At 36.0% G+C, this 25,524-nt stretch overlaps 1 protein-coding gene across 15 annotated transcripts in view; it reads left to right on the top strand.

Annotated features, from left to right (window-relative positions):
- The first annotated feature begins 3,127 nt into the window (after positions 1–3,127).
- The window catches only part of ankrd24 (ankyrin repeat domain 24), a 35,050-nt gene continuing 12,653 nt past the window's right edge, over positions 3,128–25,524 (top strand). For 2 of the 15 annotated variants that reach the window (XR_012398171.1, XM_073937802.1), the window contains exons 1-15: positions 3,128–3,202; positions 3,513–3,572; positions 10,641–10,771; positions 10,877–10,965; positions 12,270–12,334; positions 12,430–12,487; positions 12,586–12,656; positions 13,251–13,357; positions 15,269–15,444; positions 15,873–15,895; positions 19,678–19,758; positions 21,737–21,865; positions 22,011–22,130; positions 22,937–23,087; positions 24,528–24,691. Coding sequence is in view for 11 of the 15 variants with exons in the window: in XM_073937802.1 (XP_073793903.1) it covers positions 3,537–3,572; positions 10,641–10,771; positions 10,877–10,965; positions 12,270–12,334; positions 12,430–12,487; positions 12,586–12,656; positions 13,251–13,357; positions 15,269–15,444; positions 15,873–15,895; positions 19,678–19,758; positions 21,737–21,865; positions 22,011–22,130; positions 22,937–23,087; positions 24,528–24,691 (1,401 nt within the window). In the remaining 4 variants the exon portion in view is untranslated. Of the gene's footprint in view, positions 3,203–3,512; positions 3,573–6,810; positions 7,483–10,640; positions 10,772–10,876; positions 10,966–12,269; positions 12,335–12,429; positions 12,488–12,585; positions 12,657–13,250; positions 13,358–15,268; positions 15,445–15,872; positions 15,896–19,674; positions 19,759–21,736; positions 21,866–22,010; positions 22,131–22,936; positions 23,088–24,527; positions 24,692–25,524 lie in introns of those variants that run through there. The other 13 variants (XR_012398170.1, XM_021469593.3, XM_073937805.1 and 10 more) reach the window with 12 other exon arrangements.

The raw sequence follows: 25,524 nt of genomic DNA, 5'->3' as shown, positions 1-25,524 counted from the left end.
TTTGTCTTCGACTATTTTTCAATTGCGTGCATTTTAAGTTTGTGCCTTTAAGTCTTTAAACACTACCTTCACTGTGATGTCGTAAACACCATATTGCTTTCTGGTTCCTCTTCTCTGATTTGATGTTTTGAGCATGCTATTTTTTTTCAGTAACCTGGTAACAACCAGTACAGCGAAGAAACGGCAACATGGCAGCAACATCAAATTATAAGGCTAAAAGAAAATGTCTGTTTCTAACTTCTTGGAAGCAGACATTTACGTGTGAACATCGCAACAAAAAAAAATTAAGTGATGTTTTGCAAAGTTTGCCATCAGTTTGACAAGTCATCCACATTTTGTTTAATAATTTTAAACCGCAATAAAATACCTTCACATTTTCTATACTGCTCTTTTTGTTTGCATAAAACTTTAATTAACAATTTTTAAGTATTGAAATTGTAGATTCACAGACTTTATTTTAGACACATTATTTAAAATATGCGGCTAAAACATAGCTATTAACTTCCCTTTTTTTTTTGGTGGGGCCAGTAAAAATTTTGGCAGGGCAAGTAAAAATCTGAACCACTTGCCCAATTGGACCAGTAGAAAAAATCCTTAGCGTTGAACCCTGCACACAGATAGAGTGTCTTGTACTCCGATAGCTCACTAAATGCAGTGATGTCTAACTTTACTGTAGTTTTCCAATGGCTGTGCTAATAATATAGTATAGTGCTGTCTTGAGCATTTTCAGGACGTGTCACCAAAATCTGACTTTTTTGCATTGGAAAAAATGTACAACTATCACTTTCATTGACATCAATATTTGTTTTTTAAGGAACGAGCTGTTCATTTTGAGCAGATGACACGCTTTTGCAGTTCATCTAATAGGTTTTTGTACTACAGTTTTTCCCAGGTGCATTGGTGCATTTTTCACAACACTATTTACATTTGCACAGCAGTTAATGCATTTCTCAAAACAATTAGCACAAACTGCAAAACCTAGTTGATAACAAAATGGATAGCTTATTCCTCAAAGGCAAATATTGATGTCAATGAAAGTGTCAGTGTCATCAAGATGAAAAGTCCTGACACCGTTGTTTATGAACAAGATAGTCAAATGGCTTTGTCCTGTTTTATTATGACAGTTTACTCTGTACGTTTAATCTAATGCAAAAAAGTCAGATTTTGGTGACACGTCCGGAAATGCTCAACACAGCACTATATACTATTTGCACAGCCATTTGAAAACTACAGTAAAGTTAAACATCACTGTGTTTAGTGAGGTATCTGAGTACAAGACACTGAATATGTATGTTTCACATTTTTGCTGCATTTGCTCTTTGCAATTTTTATTTATTCACAGCATTGTGCAAAAGAATAAATACACCCTTATTTACAACAAATGTAAACTTCCTTTGGGTAGAGCTGTGCACAACTGTAAACAATATTATAGTACATATTGGAACTGAACCTACAACATACACAGGTATGTAAATCATTCATGAAGTTATTCAATTTAGAAGACATTTTCAGGGGGAAAAAATGTTATAAAATTAGCTTGACAGATTTTGACATCTAGTTCAACATTTTTGTATGTAATGACTGAAGTAAAGAAATAAGGACTATTAGTTTTATATGGCTTGACTATTCAGCATTCAGTTGAGTTAATTTTGACTGACATGACATAAGCAAATGATAATAAAACAGCAGAGAGTTGTATGAAAGCGATTGATGGATGTCTAAAAGCATTTGCAATTTGTTGGAGAGAATGAGAAACTGCTACTATGATGTGCACAAATGACTAATTGTTTTGAGAAATGCATTAACTGTTGTGCAAATGTAAATAGTGTTGTGAGAAATGCACCAAAGCCACTGAGAAAAACTGTAATTGTTTTTAGAAATGCTGTTGTGCAAATCGTCACCTTGGAATTATAAGGTTCTATCTGCGTTCTGAATGATTCTGAGATATTGAGCTTCAAAGTTTTTGCATTCCATATTGCAAACAGTATGTGTGTAACATTATTTTTAAAATCAAAAGTCTTAAAATGTAAACAACTTATAAAAAGCATCCCATAATGTAAATAAGTTGTCATTTAAAAATATAAATAAAAAATATGTCAATAACTCAATTTTGACAAAAAAATTCAGGTGGATCCTTATAATTCTAAGGTGACGAAATGTAAAGTGTTGTGAGAAATGCACCAAAGCAACTGAGAAAAAAAAACAGACAGACAGACAGACAGATAGAAAGATAGATAGATAGATAACATATATGTATTACATAATATGAATAATATTGTAATAATCTATAAATAATCTATCTATCTATCTATCTATCTATCTATCTATCTATCTATCTATCTATCTATCTATCTATCTATCTATCTATCTATCTATCTATATCTGTCTATCTATCTATCTATCTATCTATCTATCTATCTATCTATCTATCTATCTATCTATCTATCTATCTATCTATCTATCTATCTATCTATCTATCTATCTATCTATCTATCTATCTATCTATCTATCTATCTATCTATCTATATCTGTCTATCTATCTATCAATCATCTGTCTGTTTGTCTGTCTATCTTTCTGGCTGGCTGGCTATTTATACCATAGACTAAAAATTCATTCATTCATTCGTTCTCATTTCATTACAACACGTTTTGAGTTGGAAAATATAAAGAGCTTGGTATTTATCGCCCCCACGTGGTCATTCATATGTATCGCTTCACCTGAATAACCCCATATGTCACAAGTGTCTGGTGTCCACGTGCCCACATATTCTCAAACATTTGAAGATTTGTCATATTTTGTATAGTTATCTCTTACAGTACTAACAACCCCTAAATGAATATTTCCTCTAAATGTAACACAACATTTGGGAAACCTACAAATACCTAGGGGTAAACTTACCTTAAGCTTACCTTTTAATTATTTTCAATTATATTTTTTAATAAAGTGAGCGCCTATATTATAATCAAACTGATTTGTATCAGAAAAAGACACGTGAAGCGCACATGACACCTGAAGTTTGAAACATGAGGTTCGCTGAGCTGTCAATCAAGCCTCTACCGCCCGCCTCTTGCCGCTGATTGGCCAAATTTCGTGCCCAGTCAGCCAAATCCAACAGGCGTGTATTCTGCACATGACGTCACGGCATCCCAGCACAGCACATCTCACACAGCAGAGCTCAAGAATTACAGCAAAACACTGAATGTAAGTCATTTTAGTCATTTATATTCATTTATTTACTCACGACTAAACATTTTTTTCTTTATATACATTTTTTAAATGACGTCGTCTTCAAACACGTGGTTAGAGGAAGGATGATTATTCAAAATAAATAAACTACGACTCAAAGTTGCTGTTGATTTAATGTGAGGCGTCGTAAACACAACAATAACATTTTATTGTTTTTATACACATTTTATCTGACATATTAGTGTCTTAAAAGGGATGCCTATATATAAAATAGTATATATTTAATTTTAAAATGAAAAACAATATGTTGTTTTATACCTTACAGCTCATGAATATACTTTAGAAGAAGATGAAAACATTAAAGGCAAAGTTCAAGAAGTCTGAGGTAAGAAACCGTCACATGCTAAGTACTAAACGTGTTATTTAACTGTGCAAGTCGTACTTAAGTATGTTTGGATCTATATTTAAGCAAAATGTTTGCCAAATATTGTTGTACAACCTCTTTTTTAGTTTTCTTTCTCTACTTGTTGCTTTATGTCTGTAAATGTGTTTTAGCAGTAGCCTGCCAGCCTGTAGACGGCACCTGTAACAAGAGACCTCAATAGTGTTCAATTATTGAAACACATTCATTCACTCACACTCACAGACTCTGTATATGATGTATACTGTGGTCATCATTGTTTGTAGAGGGTTTGTGTGGTATTAGAATCATTTATAGTCCTCCATCTTCTCTAATATTAATGAAGCAGTAGGTTATGGGGTCGAATCCCACTGGGTGAAGATGAAATGCCCCATCATGATGTTGTTAGAAAAGAGTGTGTATGTGTTGTAGATTTGAGGTTGTGTTGGGGTGAACGGATAGATGAGACACTATAGGGGAGAGAAAGTGAGATGCTTGTTTTCTCATATCTTTCATTCAAGCCTCATGTCTGGGTCAGATGTCTGAAATGATACTGTCGCTACTACTGGTGGGGTTCAAAAGTCAGTGATGGATCCAACAGAGATAGAAATGTTTCATTTCTAATAATGTGTGGATTTTATAAATCTTTGGCTCAAAAATAAAATAAAACTGTTGGGTTCTTAAAGTTAAAGTATATTCCAATGGGTAAAATTAAACATATTACCAAAGTACCATTTATTACTACATGATGGTACTAAAAGCAATCAATAGATGCTTATTCATTCATTCATTTTCTTTTCTACTTAGTACCTTTATTATTCTGGGGTCACCACAGCGGAATGAATCGCCAACTTATCCAGCATATGGTTTATGCAGTAGATGCCCTTCAAGCTGCAATCCATCACTGGAAAACATCCATACACACTCATTCACACACATCGCCTATAGACCATTTAGCTTACCCAATTCACCTTTTGGACTTTGGGGGAAACCAGAGCATCCAGAGGAAACCCACGTGATCACGGGGAGCAATGGATGCTTAAACATAGTTATATTAAAATATTATACAAATAACAAATATAAAGAAAACATCATTGTTTTTTTACATTATAGATAAGTGTAATTTTAGTATTATTTATACATTTTAACTGTACAACGTACAATATTTTTGTAATTGCATTGTTTTGTTTTAGTTTTAATTTTTAAATAAAGTTAAAATTTTAGTTTTAATGTTTTTGTATTATGTGTTTTTGTGATTTTATACTAGTTTTTGTAAAATACAGTTTTTAAAGTTTTCTTTTAGTAACTTTAATACTTGAACCCATTGTTCATGCTTCATCATCTTAATATTATTTTAGTTTATTTTGTAGCTAAAGTTATATTTATTTTAGCAAAATATTTTTTTAAATAAGTGCCCATAAATTAAACAAATATGTTATCTATATAATACAGATATGTAAAAATAAACACAAAAATGTAAAAATAATGTACAAATAACAAAGAAAAAAGAACAAATTTCTGAACAAAATAGAATTTGTTGTTTTGGTAATTTTAGTAATATTTGTAATAATATGTCATTCAGTTCTCAGTTTTGTTTTAGTAAAATATGTAGCTATATGTATTCTTTTATTCATTTTCTTTTCAGATTAATCCCTTTATTAATCTAGGGTCACCACAGCGGAATGAACCGTTAAATCCAGCATATGTTCTACGCAGCGGATGCCTCTACAGCTGCAACCCATCACTGGGAAACACCCATACACACTCTCATTCAGCCACATACACTACGGCTATTTTTTGTTTACCCAATTCACCTATACCGCATGTCTTTGGACTGTAGGGGAAACCGGAGCATCCGGAGAAAACTCACACAAACACGAGGAGAACATGCAAACTCCACACAGAAATGCCAACTGACCTAGCCAAGGCTTGAACCACCGACTTTCTTGCTGTGAGGCGATAGCACTACCTACTGCACCACCGTGTCACCATAGCTATTGTTTAGCGTTTTTCTAATTTTTATTCTTTTTTATGCTTTAAAATAAATAGTTTTAGTTTAATAAATATGTATTTAATTTATCTATTTATTACTTCTTAGTTTAATAGTTTGTAATTTATTGTTAATTATAGTTATTTTAATTAACAAAAAATTATTGTAATAATTACAGTGTACAATAGCAACACTAAGTAATACGTTTTTGCATGACAAAAACAACACATAATTGAAAAATGTACATAGTAAAGCTCAGTCCAGTTGAATTCAGAGTCATGTTTTACTCTAAAATAAAGCATGTCACATTATAGATGAGAGGGCAGCATGGTGTCGCAGTGGGTAGCACATTCACCTCACTGCAAGATCACTGGTTCGAGCCCCGACTGGGTCAGTTGGCGTTCTGTGTGGAGTTTGCATGTTCTCCCTGCGTTTGTGTGGGTTTCCTCCGGGTGCTCCAGTTTCCCCCACAGTCCAAAGACATGTGGTACAGGTGAATTGGGTAGGCTAAATTGTCCGTAGTGTATGAGTGTGAATGAGAGTGTATGAATGTTTCCCAGAGATGGGTTGCAGCTGGAAGAGCATCTGCTGCGTAAAACAAAGTCTGGATAAGTTGGCAGTTCATCCTGCCGTGGCGACCCCAGATTAAAAAAGAGACTAAGCCAAAAAGAAAATGAATGAAGGAGTAAAATACTACTACTGCTAATTTTAATAACTAAAAATAATATGATAGTAATAATAATAATAAAAAAAAAAACACCAGTACATTCAAACATGGCCATATAAAATAAATAATATGCACCATCAAGGTTTACTTGGTCAAATACAAATGTTGAAAATGGAGTGAAAAAATAGGAGTAAAATTTTCCATGAATAAAAAGTGCACTGCTTTCACCTCTTAAAAAGATAAGCAAGGAAGAGGCCCCAGATTCTTTCAAGCTTAAGAGCAGCAACCATTTCAGTCAGCCTTTAGTGAAAAGTAGGTGGTACTGGAGACTTTTAACCAACAATCCAGCTGAAAACTTAAAAGTCATTGCAAAAATGGCTTCTCTTAAAGGAAACTCAGAGAAAAGTTGACATCACTTTAGTGCACGTTTAGGCAATTCATCAATATTCATAAAAAGAAAGATGCCTGTTTTTGCTGAAGCTACTTTTACCAACTTTAAAAGTGCATTAGCATATAAATGACCTTCAACCAAACAGAAAAAGCCTGAAAACACAAAATTAATATTCCTTAGCATCACGGGAAGTGATTAGAATCACCCTGCGTTAACATGAAAGTGATACACGAGTGTGCAATAGACGCTGTCTGGGAGGGGTTGCTGAACCCAAACTGTTTATTTTTATACCTCCATTTATTCTGATTGCTGACTGCGTGCTTCCCTGTTGTGTTTGCTGAGTTCTCACCCCCTGATGCTAATACCGTAGCTTTGGGACAAGAGAGTGATTAGCCTGAAACGTAGGCAGCACAGCAGTGCCGAGTCTAATATAAATGATATTTGGAGAGAAGTCAGACACGATTGGGATGAAGAGTAAAGAAAGAAGGACACCGGGACAGGGAGGTGTGTGTGTGTGCCAAGAGTGACTGCAGTGTGAGTCGTATATCTCTCTGCAGATGCCAGAACAGGAGGGCATAGCACAGTTGCATTTGAGGGACAGATTTTAGCATCAGAGTTTTCCGAGTCGTAATCGTTTTGGCCTTAGTGTTGCAGACTGATAACCGTGGTTCTGTTATGACAGCTTTGGTAGAATGAGGAGTGGAATGAGAACTTGTTTTGCGGAAGTATTTTGTGTCCTGGTTGCGTGGACAGAAGCAGAGGTTTTGTTCGTCCTCTGAGCTCTATGGATCCTCATGTCGTCTTTAACCCAATGAAACACTTCTGCATGTGTTACGGCGTGATTACGGTAAGTACAGCCTCTCCTCGAGAGGTTATGCAGAAGGAAATAGAAGAGTGCAATATAGTATTAAATTATATATTATTAAAACTGTAGTAATATATTGATTCTGCTATCAAAATTTTGGAAGTTGAAACTTTGGGTTACAAAGTAAAAGTTAAAAAAATAACAGGCTACAGGCTTGAACTTTAAAAATGTGATTTTGTAAAAACGGTGATGTCATACACACTAAACTTACAAAAAAATATCAGCAATATTGTAGAAAATCTTGTTACTTTTTAATATATCTTTGACTATATCCAGCTACTCACCTATCATGAAAATGACTGTCATATTTCCTAGTTCCTCTAAAAAGCCTGCCTCTGAAAAGAGGCTCTGATTGGTCAGCTAACATAATGTGCTGTGATTGGCGAATTGGCTCCACATCATCAGGAAAAGTGCCATGCCCCTGCAAGCACATGCTTTTGCACTGTGTAAATACCGTCAGTCGATAATAGCTGTTAAACATATCAGTTTGAGTCTTAATCAGACAGAAAATAAAGAGGACACAGCTGAACCTCATGCCTGCTCTCTAAAATACCATCTAACAAGTGTCTTTTACATATATGTTATGAATAAGCATGTATAAGTAATATGAAATGTTCACATATCTTTTGCGAATTTGTTATTTGAGATGTAGAACGCAGGGAAAGTGGCCGCATAGATAGACAATGCAGCGCTGCTGAAGATTGTGGCTTTTTACAGCAGTTTGAGGGATAAATATGAATTTGTAGCTAAATTGTTAGCGGTACCAAAAAACATTTCTATTTGTTTACATCATTGTTTACGTCCTTGATACAACATAACATTAAAGCTAGACACTATGGATGTAATAGATTAAGTTTAACAAATAACTTAACTGTAACAACACTTACAGGTTGTGGCTCACAGTCCACAGCATCTTCTATTGTGGTAGGAAGAGTTTTAAACCGAATCCAGCACTGAACAGGGAGAGATTCTGGAAGCTGTCCTTAAAGGGGTGGTCCACTACGATATCATAATTTAAATTTAAATGTGTAGTGCAGCTTTGTGAACATAAACAGCATCTTTGAATGTAATACGCTCAAAGTTCAATGCAAAGGGAGACCTTGTTTTTTACAGAGTTAGCTTAGCAAAGCCTACAATGAACGAATTTTGGGGACTACAAAAAAATACTTCCGTCCCTTGTGAGATCACAAAAGTACTTTTACCGGGCACACACACTGCGCAGCTAAGGGGCGCTGTAATGTTACAGCAGAGGGAGCTAAAATGCCATCCAAACGCTGCTGTTTCTACAGAGCTTCTTCTGTTTCTGTATTTGGGCTTCCAAAGGACATGACACAATGACAGAAGTGCTCAAAGTTCAATATTAATTATGTTCCAGAGAATTATGAAACACATACTAAACATGATTTGACAAAACGAAGCTTCCAGAATCTCTCCCAGTTCAGTGCTGGATTCAGTTAAAATTTCCTCAATGAAGGAGCAGCTCCAATAAGCAGAAGCTGTTGCCTGTGAGTTTTTATTTGTTAAAACTGATTATGACATGTACAGTGTCTAGCCTTAACGGTACGTTGTAGCAAAGATGTAAACAACGGGAAATGCTGTTTGGCAACTCTAACGATTTAGCAACAAATTCATATTTATCAGTCAAACCGCTGTAAACACACACACACACACACACACAAACACACACACTTCACTAGCGTGTGCGTGTCTCTCTATAGGCAGCTTTTCTGTGCGTTCTACATCTCAGATAATGAACTCGCAAAAGATATGTGAACGATTCATATTACTTACACATGCATATTCTGAATATATGTGAAAGACGTCGTGTAACGCGTTGAGTTAAAAAATACAGGAGAGCTCCCCTAACTCATGTTGCAGCAGAAAAAATAAATCAAGGCTCACACAGGTCGCATCCCACATCTTGTGCTTTATTCTTCTGTCAGTGTCACTGTAAATTACAGAAAATAACCTAATCCGAGCATCAGACAAAAAGAAAAATAAACATCGGTCCCGCGCACATGCGCTTCTCATGTTACACGCGTCTACAGACAGTTCACACACACACACACACACTCACACACACACACACACACACAATGGCGATCTCTCTTAAAGGAGCCGCAACCCATTTTTACTCGTTACAGACACTTGTCTGATTTTATTTTAGAGATCGGGCATGACATTGACTGAGCCGATCCGCGAATCACAGCACATTATGACAGATGACCAATCAGAGTCACTTGAAGGCAGGCCTTTCAGAGGAACTAGGAAATATGACAGCTGAGTAGCTGTATATAATCAAAGTGAGATTTATGAAAAATAACGTGATTTCTTTCAAGTGAAACATGAGCACACATTGCTTTGCATCTTATAAACACAACCAAGCCTTAAAATTAAATTCTGGACCACCCCTTTAATCAAATGTTAGCTATATATATATATGTTATAATTATCTGGAACATACTTAAAAATAGCAGCGTTTGGACTGCATTTTAGCTTTCTCTGCTACATTACAGCATTAAAGTTCCTCTGGCCATGCCCCTTTGTGCTAAGGGTGTATGCGCATGGTGAATGGACATAACCTGAAATGTTTGTGATCCTACTAGCCCAGATGTATTTTTTGTAGTCCCCAAAAGAGATGTTGTTTATGTTCACACAGCTACATTACACATCATCTAAAGTTGAAAATATGATATCGTAGTGGACCACCCCTTTAAGACAAAATCATGATTTTGAGAAAAAGGTGACATAATGCAGAATAAACTACAAAAACAGTGATATTGTGCACAATAGACTACAAAAACAATTATGTCGTGCACAAAAAACTACAAAAAACTTTTTTTAAATGGCAGTTTTAACTACAGAAATGTGATTCTGTAAAAATGGTGATGTCGTTTTCAACCAACTACAAAAGCTTTAGTTTGTAAAAATGGTGATGTCATCTGTAATAAATTACAAAAACTACAATTTATTGTGATCAAAGTTAGAGTAGATTTTTGGTCAAAGCCTCTAAGCCTTTCCTTAGTTCACCTGAATGTGTTTGGTGATGTTGTAAACTTTTTAAGGCGGTAATTAGAGTTTATAAGCTATTGTGTAATAATATATGTGTTACAGTCTGAGTCTGCTTCTCTGTGTTTCAGAGTCAGGACTGGAGTAAGACAGATGACAGATTATTGCAGGCCGTGGAACAGAATGATCCAGAAAAAGTAGCCACACTCTTGGTGAAGAAAGGCCTCTGTCCATCCAAATTGGACGCGGAGGGAAAATCAGCGTGAGTGGACATTTGGCATTATAAAACACAGCCTTGTCAAATATTAAAATATATATTTAAAATACCTTGGACAGTGAACAATGAAAGACAAGGCTCCATTCGCAGGTTTCATCTGTGTGCGTCTCGAGGTCGATTGGACTGTTTAGAGGTCATCCTCTCTCATGGGGTGGACATCGGTGTAACAGATGGAACAGGTAACATTTAGTCAATTAATTTAAGTATTGAATAAAGTGGTCCTATTATGCCCCTTTATACAAGATGTAAAATAAGTCTCTGATGTCCCTATAGTGTGTATGTGAAATTTCAGCTCAAAATACTGCACAAATAATATGTTTTATAACTCTTTGAATTAGTTTCAGTAACCCAGCTGTGGCTGTGAGACGAAAATGCTACCCACTGCGCCGTCGTGACGCCCCAGAGTATTTATTTTCTAACATAAACATTTTCACTTGTTAATCTGACCTACAGAATAGTCAATATAAATCAATATAAATGTTCTGATTCTTTATAGGCCTTTCTTGTTAACAGTTTGCAATAAGGCTCCTTTTATTAACGATAGTTAATGAAACTATGCTAACAAGTGAAAACAACTTGTAAGACCCTGTTAAACCTTGCACCGTGGTGCAAACCGTGGGCTCTTTTTTAACGATCTAGGCGCAAAGTCTAAAGTCCCCGACATATGGTCTAACAGTGTTGTGCTTATTCTCTCAATGAGTAAAGGGTTTTTTTTTGAGAATAAACCAATCAGAGTCTCATCTCCCATTCCATTTAAGAGTCAGTTGAGTCACGCCATGGCGCATTTGCTATTTACATGGTGGACTTTGTAATTGGAAAAACTGAACGCTTCACTAGCGAGAAAACAGTTAAACAGAGCATCTGCAGCACGAGAATAAAGAATAAGCCTCCTCCATTCGGCCTCTTTACATTCTCTTTCTCTTACTCTCTTTCATAGATGAGGAAATGGTGTTGTACGCACTCCACTGAAGACTGGTTGCACTGGTCTGAAAACAGCAACACGTCGCGGCAAACACATCTTGCGGCTTATTTCACCGGGTGCATGATAGGGCCTGTATTTTTCCGTCCTTAAAATAAAAGCAACAGTGGATTCGAAAACGTCCTTTATGCTTTTGCGCCATGTGCTTTAGACTTTGCACCTAGATCGTTAAAATAGATACCAAAGAGCATGTCCACTTTTGCTATTTAAGGGATGGAAAAATACAGTCTGCGCAGTTTCTCAAAATAGCAACGTACCAACAATGCGCCTTTCAGACCAGCACACCCATGAGTCTACAAAGTAGCACAAATGGATTTGCTATCTTTAACATGGAACAAAACATAAAAATTACAGCTGCTGTTTTAAAAATAGCAACAAATTGCGCCATACATGTCCGGGTGTATGACAGGGCCCAAAAACTTCAGTAATTATCGCAACAAGAAAATTTGATTCTGTCATACAGTTTGCTTAGTTTCAATACAATCTATTCAATTTTTTTTTTAGGGTTTAACGCTCTCCATCTTGCTGCTAAGAATGGACAGCCAGATTGTCTGAAGAGACTTCTTCAGGTAGGAAATTTCAACCACAGTCTCATAGTCCTAGAAAGCCAGTGTTTGCTTTAAGTTTTAAGTGGTAAAGTATGGATGTAACATTTATCCTACAGGAAAGGATGCCTGTTGACTCCACAGACAGTTTTGGGAGGACTTCGTTACATCATGCTGGTAGCAATACTGATACAGATCTAAAGTTTAAACCAATGAACATTATTATATTAAAGTTATTTTGGTATTCATTTTGTGCTGTATGTGTTTTTATGCAGCTGTAAGTGGTTGCTTGTCCTGTACGGAGATTCTCTGGGACTTTAAAGCCAACCTTGATGCTCAAGATGGAGTAAGTTTAAAACACACTTTAAATTTGATTGTGAAATCAAAATTAACCAAGTTTATTTTGCTAGCACACATTGTTATACTTTAGGTCATAAGTCTCAAACTCGATTCCTGGAGGGCCGCAGCTCTGCACAGTTTTGCTCCAACTCAAACACAGCTAATCAAGACTATAGAGACTACTAAGCAGGTGTGAGGTGGAGGTGGTTTGAGCTAAACTGTGCAGAGCTGCGGCCCTCCAGAAATTGAGTCTGACTCTTTGCTTCTGTATCTAGTGTCAGGCCTTCCTGTTGACATCAGTTTAACTATAATATTTTTAACCATACCCTCTTATCATTAGTTTGCTATGAGGGAATAATGCGCAAAAAGAAAGCTCTGCCCCTACTCAGTACTCTGTTTAAGTTGGAAGTACATGAACATACCGCAATAAAAATCTCTGAAACTTCCGGTTAACGCCGACTTTATATTTATATATTTGTGCATTTGGCAAAAGAATTTAGCAACATTCAAGATATATATTTCTCATTATACACCCCAGGGCTGTAATAAATATGCTGGACTATTTGGGGTTCTAAATGTTTTATGTGATTATTTTTATTAGGATGGTTCAACTCCATTGATCCTGGCAGCCCAGATGAGCAGAATCGAGCTTTGTGCCTTTCTTTTGGAACGAGGAGCCAATCCTAATTTACAGGACAACCAGGGCAGGTTGGTTATACACTTATGGCTTGTTTCCACTGAGCAGAAGGGCTTAGTAAAGTACAATAGGGTATGCCTTTATTTCTGTTTTTAGTGTGAAAGGTACCAAAATAGTATTTTTTGGCACTCTTTCATATATCTAGCACAACAGGGTGCTGAATGCTGACTGGTTTAAAGAGAATCATTCAACATGGGCTCATTCTGAAAACGTAGCCCCATATACATTTCTAGAGACCGTGAATTATGTAGCCTGAAGTATGTATGGCTGAATTTTGTCTTTATAATGAATCTCACAGGGCGGTATGATGCCGTTCCCTTTTTGCGCTCACCAGCTAACCGCTTAACTTCATATGGACGACTGTTCCCAGTTTGTAGCTTTCGCCATGTACGTTGGCGGACTTGAAATGCAGAGAGGAGTTAACCATGACAACGGGGTTTGAGTTTGGTAAAGATCGGTTCCAGTAAGACAAAAACAGAACCCATAAAATATAATAAACAAGTAAATAACAGGGTGAGAATGTGGTAAAACCTGAAAACGTAGTAAAACTCAGGCGAGGGCTATTCTTTTTCTGGATAGTTTTTTAAAACTGTTGGTTGGGGTTAGGGAAGTGGTTGGGATGGTGGGTCAATCTGTGCTTTTGAAAACACTATTGGTTGGGTTTAGGGATCGAGGAAGGTGTGTCAGTCGATCGGTCAGTCAGTCTGTAAGTCAATCAACAGCAGCCTCTGGTGGATTATGTGAGAACAGCAGGCACGAATTGCACTCACGAGAAAAATTTAGGATCTCAAATAGCACACACAGTGGCCACTGGTGGATTAGCAAAAAAAAAAAAAAAAGCAAAAAAACGTACCTCCTCGGACATTTTTGACACTCTCCAGAAATTTACATAGCGGTATGTTTTGAGAATGAGCCTGGAATCGTCACTTTTTTTATTGCAATAAGACAAGGGAATGACTATATAGAAAGTGCCATTTTTAGAGACAGCTGAAACACAACACCGTAATACCTTCAGTGTGCAAAACAAGTGCTATATGAACAACCCTTATGACTGTTCCTAAATAGCGTCCATAACTTCTGACATACACCATGCAAAGAAGTTTGTTTTGCTAATTTTTCGATCAAAGTTTGATCATTTGGTTCTGCATTTGGAGAGTTAGTCCTTGCAATTTTCTGACATACACCAGGCAAAAGTGTTATTGGCAGTGGAAACATAAGCCTGGTTAGGGTGACCCGTACCGAATCATACTGTTCTGTTCCGTACTGAACTGTACTGCTCAATGGAAACAAGGTAACTTAGAAACTGTCAAACTAAAAATTTAAGTTCAAATTTTATCTATTTGTTCATTTATGTCTGTATGTAACTAACTGCTGAATTCTACTTGGTTTATTTCAGTGTGTCCATTGTAAATTTTAACTAAAATATAAACGGCCATTTTATTAGGTACAGTTTACTAGTACAGTGTTGGAACCCCTTTTGCCTTCAGAACTGCCTAAATCCTTAATGGCATAGATTCAACATGGAACTGGAAATATTCCTCAGAGATTTTGATCCACATCGACATGATAGCATCATGCAGTTGCTGCAGATTTGTCAGCTCTCGTCTATCCTCCGTAGATCCCAGTAGATTAGCAGATTCTGATATACTCAGACCAGCCTGTCTGGCACCAACAACAATGCCACATTCAAAGTCACTTAAATCAGCTTTCTTTCCCATTCTGATGCTCAGTTTGAACTGCAGCAGATCATCTTGACCATGTCTACGTGCCTAAATGCATTGAGTTGCTGCCATGTGATTGGCTGATAAGAAATTTGCCTCAATGAACTGTTGGACAGGTGTACCTAATAAAGTGGCCAGTGAGTGTACATATTAGATAAAACTTGAACTCATAAGAGCTGTCATTATTATGTTTGGAGGCAGATCAGCGTTGATGTTTTCCTGTGAGAGTGACAGCATGGAGACGGTCGAGATGTTACTAAAGGGTGGAACAAACCCACACCTAACCGATGCCCTCGGCCATAACTCCACCCACTACAGCATCACCGCCGGCAACCACAGTATAACCCAGCTCCTGCAGAACCTAGGGGTAACCACAGGTAAGCCACACGCACACATACACATCAAACCCTCACCTTTAATTCCTCCACCATCTGGAGTTTGGTGGTGGGTCTTTCAAGCATCTCTGATCTCCATTTGGATATGCCCGTAATCCGAGAGGACGGACTAAAAAGCAGATGTTAAGCTGGGTCAACGGATGAAAACACTGGAAGGTTTGCAAACTCGAGTTACAATTGCAAACATATGTGGGGCTGAGCTGGAAATGGATCCCAGTGTTAATAAAGGGCCCCTGTGGTCGCGCCACCTGACAGAGTGATAAATGTGCAGCCTTTCATGTTGCCTCTTATTTTACTGCAACTGCGAGCGTGTGCTGCAACGGCAAGATTATATATAGTCATGTGCTTGATCAGAGTGTTTCTTTGGAGTGATGGTGTCTGTTTCTTATTTCTGTCCCATGCATTCCCAGCTGCTGAGGGTTCGAGTGAGGAGGTAATTGTTACTAATGGCATTTCAAAAGAAACAGCCTCTCCCAAAACTTTATGACATGCAGACATACAAGTAAACCACACAAACTCTTCAAGGATGCTCCGGGACATGTTGTGTTGCTCTTAAATACAAATCCAGTCAATTCTGGGTCTCATCTAATTGACTGCGGTATCCAGACAACTTCATTTCAAGGTGAAGTGTGTGATTTTTGCGCCTCTAGTGGGGTTAGGTCAAATTGCAAATCAATATTTAAGCCACCACACTTCTGAATCAAGGATTGGTCACATTTATCATTGTTCCTGACATTTTTGTTTGAAAGGGGGTGATTGTGATAGAAAACACTCACCGGCCACTTTATTAGGTACACCTTACTAGTATTGGGTTGGACCTCCTTTTCAGAGCTGCCTAAATCCTTCAAGGCATAGATTCAACAAGGTACTGGAAATATTCCTCAGATATTTTGGTCCAAATTGACATGATAGCATCACGCAGATGCTGCAAATTTGAGGACATCCCTAAGGTGCTCTATTGGATTGAGTTCTGGTGACTGTGGAGGCCATTTGAGTACAGTGAACTCATTTCTATGTTCAAGAAACCAGTCTGAGATGATTCCGCAATGTTTTTCCAATCTTCTATTGTCCAGATTTGGTGAGCCTGTGTGAATTGTAGCCTCAGGTTCCTGTTCTTAGCTGAGAGGAGTGACACCCGGTGTGGTCTTCTATTGCTAAGGTTGGATGTGTTGTGCATTCAGAGATGCTCTTCTGCATACCTTGGTTGTAACGAGTGTTTATTTAAATTACTATTGAATTTCTATCAGCTCAAACCAGTCTGGCCATTGACCTCTGGAATCAACAAGGCATTTGCGCCCACCGAACTGCCGCTCACTGGATGATTTCTCTTTTTCGGACCATTCGCTATAAGCCCTAGATATGTTTGTGCGTGAAAATCCCAGTAAATCATCAGTTTCTGAAATACTCAGACCAGTCCGTCTGGCATTAACAACTGTGCCACGTTCAAAGTCACTTAAATTACCTTTCTTTCACATTCTGATGCTCGGTTTGAACTGCAGCAGATCGTCTTGACCATGTCTACATGCCTAAATGCATTGAGTTGCCGCCATGTGATTGACTGATTAGAAATTTGCGTTAACGAGCAGTTGGACAGGTGTTTCTAATAAAGTGGCCAGTGAGTGTATAAACTTCATACATTTCTACTTGGGTTATTTACACTTTTTTGCCAACTAAATCAGAAAAATCCATTTATTTTTATTGAACACTGTGTTTTCTATGTTGTTAGTGTGACTACACATGGTCAGACACATGCATTTAGCATTATATGAATAACATCTGATCAATATCAAGGTAGAGTCTATAATTGGTGAATTGTATTGCGTTATTGACTTGCAGCTCATTGTATTTTATCTATAGTATCTATTATATTTGGACAAAATCTCTAGTCTTCTCTTCTTGTTCTGGTTTCAAATATGTCCCAAAGAATAAAAAACAAGTTGTTTCAAGGTCATATATCACATATATCATATATTAGTACCCTTTGATTCATTTTATTTTAATATCTATGCAATGTTTGTGATTTTTATTTTAAATTAAATAGTATCAGGGTTTATACTAACATAGCTATGACCGTATCATTAAACAGCAAATGATACGGTAGACTAACACATGTATCTGCTCCTTAAATTCATTAAATATTTGCATTTATAAACATGAAATGTTAAGTACATTTAAAATGCATTGGAAACAAGCAGAAGCAATCCAAGTGAAGTGACACTTTTTTTTTTCTTCTAGTATCAGCCTGCCGTAGATATCATTTTCACGTGCTGTGGCATGTTGTTTAAATAGCAAATGCATTTGCATCCATTTGTGTGCCCATGGGCGTGTTAGTGTTTTAAAGCGCATTGTTGGCCCATTGCTATTTTGAGACAACTAAAATTGACCGTGCCATTAACCAACTAAAAGCTGGTCTAAAGTAAATGGTGCAATTTTTTTGAAATTTGTTAATGAAAAAGCATATCAGTAATACGTGCCAATAAGCAGATCTGCAACCTGCTTACACATTGCTTATTACACAAACAGGGATGGGCGGAAGCACATAAAGATTTTAAATAATAAATATATTAAAGGATTAAAATGTAAAAGATGATTATTTCTACATAAATATAAAACCGCTATCTCTTTCCACACCTTCTTCACCTCTTTGATGGAATTTGGCTTGTTATGTGGATGGTCTGCTCGTTTTAACCCTTACACACAAGCAGATCCATTTCCTCACTAGGGAAGTGTTTATGGAGCCAGATCAGTCTCAAAAATGATACATTTACAAAATATAATTCATACATCCACAGCACGAGTGAAATTTACAAAATCGAGTTTGTAAGTTCATAACACGATTTGTAAATACACAAATCCAATTCATAAATTCAAAACACGATTCATAAATACACAAATCCAGTTCATAAGTTCAAAACATGATTCATAAATACACAAATCAAAGTCGTATATTCAAAACACAATTCATAAATAAACAAATCCAGTTCGTAAGTTCAAGAAAGGATTAAAAAATACACAAATTCAATTCGCAAATTCAAAACACGATTTGTAAATACACAAATTCAATTTGCAAATTCAAAACATGATTCATAACACAAATTCAATTCGCAAATTCAAAACAAGATTCAAAATACACAAATCCAATTCATAATTTCAAAACACGATTCGTAAATACACAAATCCAATTCATAAATTCAAAACACGAAATTATAAATACACAAATCCAGTTCATAAGTTCAAAACATGATTCATAAATACACAAATCAAAGTCGTAAATTTAAAACACAATTCAGAAATAAACAAATCCAGCTTGTAAGTTCAACAAAGGATTGAAAAATACACAAATTCAATTTGCAATTTCAAAACATGATTCGTAAACACAAATTCAATTCACAAATTCAAAACAAGATTCAAAATACACAAATCCAATTCATAATTTCAAAACACGATTCGTAAATACAGAAATCCAACCCGTAATTCAAAACACGATTTGTAAATACACAAATTCAATTCGCAAACTTAAAATACGATTCGTAAATACACAAATCCAATTCGTAATTCAAAACACAATTCATAACATATATCCAATTTATTTGGAAAAAATATTTTCGATTTGATATTTTTAAATTGTGTTTTGTTTTTCTGAATTGTGTTTTCAATTTACTAATTGGATTTTGTACATGTGAATTGTGCTGTGCTTGTTTAAGGGTTATTTTGTAAATGTATTATTTTGGAGACTGCTCTGGCTCCATAAGTGTTCAGTTTTTCCACTTGAAAATCTTCCATGTAAATAGTGAACGTGCTTGGCTGAGATGAGATTCTGATTGGTTTAATAAAAGTTATGCCTAAAACACACGCATAACACAATAAGTGAATAAGGACAACCCTTTTAGACTATGCGCAGAGTAGGCAGACTGTTTTTCCCATCTTTAAAATTGCAAAAGTGGATTCAGACACATTCTGAAATAACCTGTGCCATGCGATTTAGATCATGTGCTTTGATCATTAAAATAGAGCTCAAAGAGTGACCAAAAGCACTGCTTTATGAAAAATATTAAAAAGTTTGATTAAGCATCACAAAAGTACACACTTCACATTTAAGGAGTGAGGATTAACATCTTGAGACCGAAGTGTATGTTGCAAATGTGACTAACATGGCTGCTGCTGCTTGCTTTGTTTTCTAACCTGTACATCTTGAAAACTCACCCATATCAGCAGGCTCCTCCTCCTAATCCCCCGTCTAGTGGAACCACGCCCCGCAAGAGGAAAGCCCCTCCTCCTCCTAAATCTCCTGCTCAGGTACAACATGGGGTTCATGAATTCTATGAAACTGCAATGAAATCAGTTGTTTTTGTTCACCAGAAATGAAAACTCTGTGATCCTTCACTTACCCTTAAAGCAGGGATTCTCAACCGGTGGGCCTCAGCAATCACGCAGCTTAAAAATAGCTTAAAATTAACTTAATTATTGTACTATGATTATTTGATTTCATTAAATATGTTTTATATAAAAATGATTGGTGTAATGGCATTTCCCATTTTCTGTTATTGATTACTTCGGTGCAAAAAGAGCCTCATTGTAAAATACAGACATAACTGTGGCTGCACTTCCAACCGCTGCACCTCAACTAGGACTACATGCTTAACTGTATAAAGCAAACCATCAGGCAAATTTAAAGGTAACGATGACTAGAGTTATAACCAGTTCGCACATGCCTCATGTCTCCATTGATTTGCAAAGTATGCGCTCTTTAAAATATCAGCATAGTCGTCCAATTTAGTGTTTTATTACGTGAGTGCGAGTGTTTTTTTATAACAGGTGAGCACCCATAGATGAGGATCTAGCAAGACTCTGTGGTGTGTTAGTAAACAGCTGTTCACTACTGTCAGCGAACTCCAATAATACCCTTAAAACAGACTTAGAGTGTTTTTGCTGTTTATTTTTAAAGGATATGATCAATAGATGAACAATAGTCAGTCCAATTCAAAGCAGCAGCTTTTTTTGTCATCTCCTGTTGTCCTGTCAGGTTCATTTATTAAAGAAAAGGCCCAAAAACTCTGTAGTTGTAAAAACATACAGTACCTGAAGATTTCCGGAGTTTTAAATCTGTGTGTTTTAATTAAAAAATGTATTAAAACTATGTTATTTTTTTGTAACAATAGTGAAAGCAAAAGAAATGTTTTGCTTATAAATAAAGGTTTAAAATAAGCTTTTTCTCAAGACGATCAGTTTAAGAAAAAATGTCAGACATGGGCCTTCAAAACATTTCTAAGTGAAAAAGGTTAAGAACCCCTGCCTTAAAGGAGCTGTCGAACTTAAAACAGAAGCATTTGTGAATTCAATTTGGAATATTCTAAATGAACACATGCCTGATGCCAGTCATTTACATGAACTGAATTTCCAAATCTCACCTTTCTTTCTTGAAAAATTATTTCTTGAAATATTCCCTAAGATTTCACGCATTTGTGCAAATTTAAGGCCCATTTAAATGAGTTTTGTTTTTAACTTACTTTTGTATTTATCCATTTAAATTTTTTTAATTGTCTTAAATAAAAAAATGTACTTACAATGGGGTGTATGCCGAAGCATGCTAATAGGACTTTTAATTTGCCAGTAACCTGGGTTAAGCGCTTCCGGCGAATTGAATGCCAATGCAAAATCCGGTGCGTTTAAGGTCTGTTTTCTTTAAAAATCAGCGATCTCAACTAGCTGAGTGATATCCGATTTAAAGTGGGTCTCAGATTGTATAAGAAGCTCTGCATTAAATTACATTTCCCCTGCCATATCTTTATAATATGAGCATTTATTTTACCCCAGTATATTCAATGGAGCTTCTGTGTTAGCCTGCAGATTCTGACGGGCACATGTGAGTAAACAGCTTTTTGTCTCGTTTTATGCTTGAGCTACTAAATAAATGCTAAAGTTTATTTAACTGAATGTATTTTATTGACATTACAACATCGATGCTGTATGAGGGACCGTATAAAATGGAAAAAAGTTCACAATAACAGGTCACCGGAAGTGTATCAGCATGGGAACAGCACTAGCTCGGCATATACCCTATTTACTCATCTTCAAGGGGTTTCAGAATTTTATGAGTTTCTTTCTTTTGTCGAACACAAAAGAAAATATTTTGTAAAATGATGGAAACCTGTAACCATTGATTTCAACAGTATTTGTTTTTCCTACTATGGACTTTTCTTCAGTATCACATGCATGGCCATTGAATGGGGCACATTTTCTTAACATGCATGGCTTATGCTTAAACATTCTGCAGGGCCTGCCTCCTTCCTCAGAAGCCTCAAACACACCCCCTTCTCCTGTCTTCACCCAATCACCTGAATCCCAGAGCCCTGCCCCGCCTTCTCCTGCCCCCAGGACCCAACATCCCCCATCTGAGAACCTTGTGAGTGACAGCCGACTTAACAAAATGTAATCTTAATTGGCCAGACATAACCCATTGTGTAATTTGCTGTTACAGTTATAATCATGTACACATTAAGTTATCTGGAATTATCAGTCTTTCATGGGAATGTATGTTTATGTGCCAGACAGAAGATGAGGAGGTCTTTGAAGAGATCCGTAAGCTCAGGCTGGAAAGAGGTCGTCTGCTGCAGAAAATCAAGGTTCTGGAGCAGCAACAGAGCAGTGCCACCACTGCCCTAGAGGAGGTACTGCACTGTACTTCATTTTATATATATATATATATATATATATATATATATATATATATATATATATATATATATATATATATATATATATATATATATATATATATATATATATATATATATATATATATGTATACTCTTATTTAACTGATTTATTTTAACTTTACCATGAAGACAGTAAATAATATTTGACTAGAGATTTTTCAAGACACTTCTATACAGCTTAAAGTGACATTTAAAGGCTTAACTGGGTTAATTAGGCAAGTTAGGGTAATTAGGCAAATTATTGTATAACTATGGTTTGTTCTGTAGACTATCGAAAAAAGGGGCTAAAAATTTTGTCCTTAAAATGGTGTTTAAAAATGTCAGAACTGCTTTTATTCTAGCCGAAATAAAACAAATAAGACTTTCCCCAGAAGAAAAAAATATTATCAGACATACTGTAATAATCTCCTTGCTCTGTTAAACATCATTTGGGAAATATTTAAAAAAGAAAAAATTTAAAGAAGGGCTAATAATCCTGACTTCAATTATACTATTATCCGGGTATACATATATATATATATATATATATATATATATATATATATATATATATATATATATATATATATATATATATATATATATATATATATATATATATATATACTCTATATATACTGTATATATATATATATATATATATATATATATATATATATATATATATATATATATATATATATATTTTTTTTTTTTTTTTTAAAATATATATTTATATATTTTGTCACTTTAATGCAGTTAAAATGAATGTTCTGTAGCTAAGCTCTCTAAAAGAGCGTCTGAGTGAGGCTGAGGCAGAGCGTGATCGCCTGCTGGTTGAGCTGGAGGAGTTGAGAGCTGCTCAGGTGAGTGGTGTGACCTGTGACTCAGAAGACGCAGAGGACTCAGATGACATGCTGGATTTCCCGGGTGAGTCAAGAATGCTTCCTGTTAGAGCTGCGGGATTAAATATTTTTAATCAAGTAGTTATCATATAATGTTATTAAACAGCTGTAGTATATTTATACATTCTGTATCGTTATTTCTGTGTTAACCAAACTCAGGCTATCATAAAATCACTAGTGTAAATGATTATACTTTGGAAATAAACAATAATCAAATTAGAGTAAATTAATATTTAAAACTCAATTATTGGTACAAATGACAAATATATTACTAAATGTACGTTACAAAACTTAAATCAATGCTCATTCTTTCAGTAATCATATAAGTTAAGCTTTTATACATGCTAGTGGACCTCTTAAGTTCCGTAAACCTCAATTCCATCTGGGTCACTGCACCATTTAAGGCTTCCTGTGCTCTGAGTGGAAATTGAACTGGAGTTTCAGGGATGGAAGGTGGGTGCATTAACATTGATGTTAAAGGTCATAACCTTTTATGTCAGTGCACCTCCTAACACTTCTAACCTCACTATCATCTGGGCCATAGCACCATTTTACCCCTCTAATTTTATTTGTCCTGCTCTGAGTGGGAATTACATAGGAGTTAGGAGCATGGGAGGAAGGTTGCCTTACAAGAATGCTAAAAAGAACCTTAGTCTCTAATATTAGTTGTTAATTTGCATTATAATGCCTCTATAACTCACTATCATTCGTGTCACAGCACCAGTTTAATCCCACCAGTTCTTCCCACCCTGGTCTGAGCTAGAATTAAACTGGAGCTTCTAGCATGGGATGAATGATTACGAACAAAGATGGCTATTAGAACACAATATCTAATGTCAGTCACTGATGTGCCTCTTAATGCATCTATACCTCACTATTATCCGGGTCACGGCACCAATGTAATCCCACCAGTTCTACTAGCCCTGGTCTGAGATAGAATTAAACTGGAGCTTCTAGCATGGGATGAATGGTTCCTAACAAGGATGACTAATAGGAGGACAAGATTTGATGTCAGTCGCTAATGTGCCTCTCAATGCTTCTATACCTCACTTATCATCCGGGTCACGGCACCAATTCAATTCTACCATTTCTACTTAACTTGTTCTTAGCAGGTATCAAACGGAAGTTTCTGGAATGTAGCCCTTTTAAAAGGGATGTTAAAGATCACAACTTCTAATTTTAATTGCTGGTGTGCCTCATAGAGCCTCTGAAAACATCACATAGCAAGCAACATGCTAACAAAAATGCTAGTGCATCAATTCTTCTAGATGGTGTTCGTCACATGTTAGTTTGTCTAGTTGTCTATTAAGACTTTAATGAGAATCGTGAGAACACATATTGCTGTTCTCAGAATCCTGCAGCTCTATTTTCTAAATCAGAATCAATGAAATTGTGGTGGGATAAACAGTTTTTGGGTCATATTAAGTGAACATATATTGACATTTTTATATGTTTTCAATATTAGGAGCAGAGAAGTTGCTGTCTAGGCAATCACGTGGTCTAGATGCCAATTTGCCAGCTGAGCAGGGTGAGGGCATCTCTCAGGAGAATCCTGCCATGGTCGAGCAGCTTCGCAGAAAAGTGGAGGAACTGACCTCCCAAAACGCTGACCTGGTTCTCAAAGTGCAGGTATGGTTTCTTTACTTTATACACAAACATGAAGAATGCCAACAAAGCACTAAATCACAGGACTGCCTCCGCACACATACAGAACGCTGACCTCATTGTCTGTGTTTAGACGTGTTATCAGCAGTGTTTTAAAGGTTATTCAGATGGACAAGATAAATATATACTAACCGCATACTGCACCTGACCTGCTTCTTAAAGATCTGCAGCTGCTTTAGAGATTCAGAGGCATTAACACTCAACATATATACAGCATCGGTTTCACTTTGCACCAGCATATATTATGTTGAGCTGCTTAAAATAGTCATATTTCTGGCCGTTTTACTTTTTTTCTAATTTGAAATATAATTAGTTTTGTATTTGTTTTCAGTGGTAAAAATAAAAAAAATATTATATTTTCTGTGTTTTAAAGGTTTGAGAATGAGCAATTCTAGTGGGCTTAAAAGCATTCAGGCACAAGAAATTATAATTTTTGAATCATTAAACTGTAGGACTAAAGTGTAAATTTGCATTTGATAATTGAGTTTCTGTACCTGAATAATAGACTCCCCAGAATATCATAAAGCATTGTTTTTTTACCTGTCTTCCAAGGTTATTTTAGTAATGAAATCGAACGAAAAATGAAAACTAGATTTCAAAAAAATTTTTGTTAACTGAAATAAAAATAAAAACGAGTTTTTTTTTTTTAATACTAGAACTACTGTAACTGAAACTGTATTGTGTACATACAAAGCTAACTGAAACTAACCAAGATTATAGCAAAAACGTCCTTTGCTTTCGTCTTTGTATTTAATCAACCCAAGCTCATTCTGGAAACGTAGCCCCGCGGACGTTTC

Source organism: Danio rerio, chromosome 22 (assembly GCF_049306965.1).
Source record: "Danio rerio strain Tuebingen ecotype United States chromosome 22, GRCz12tu, whole genome shotgun sequence".
Lineage (NCBI taxonomy): Eukaryota > Metazoa > Chordata > Actinopteri > Cypriniformes > Danionidae > Danio > Danio rerio.
This window is presented reverse-complemented; position numbering and strand designations above follow the sequence as displayed.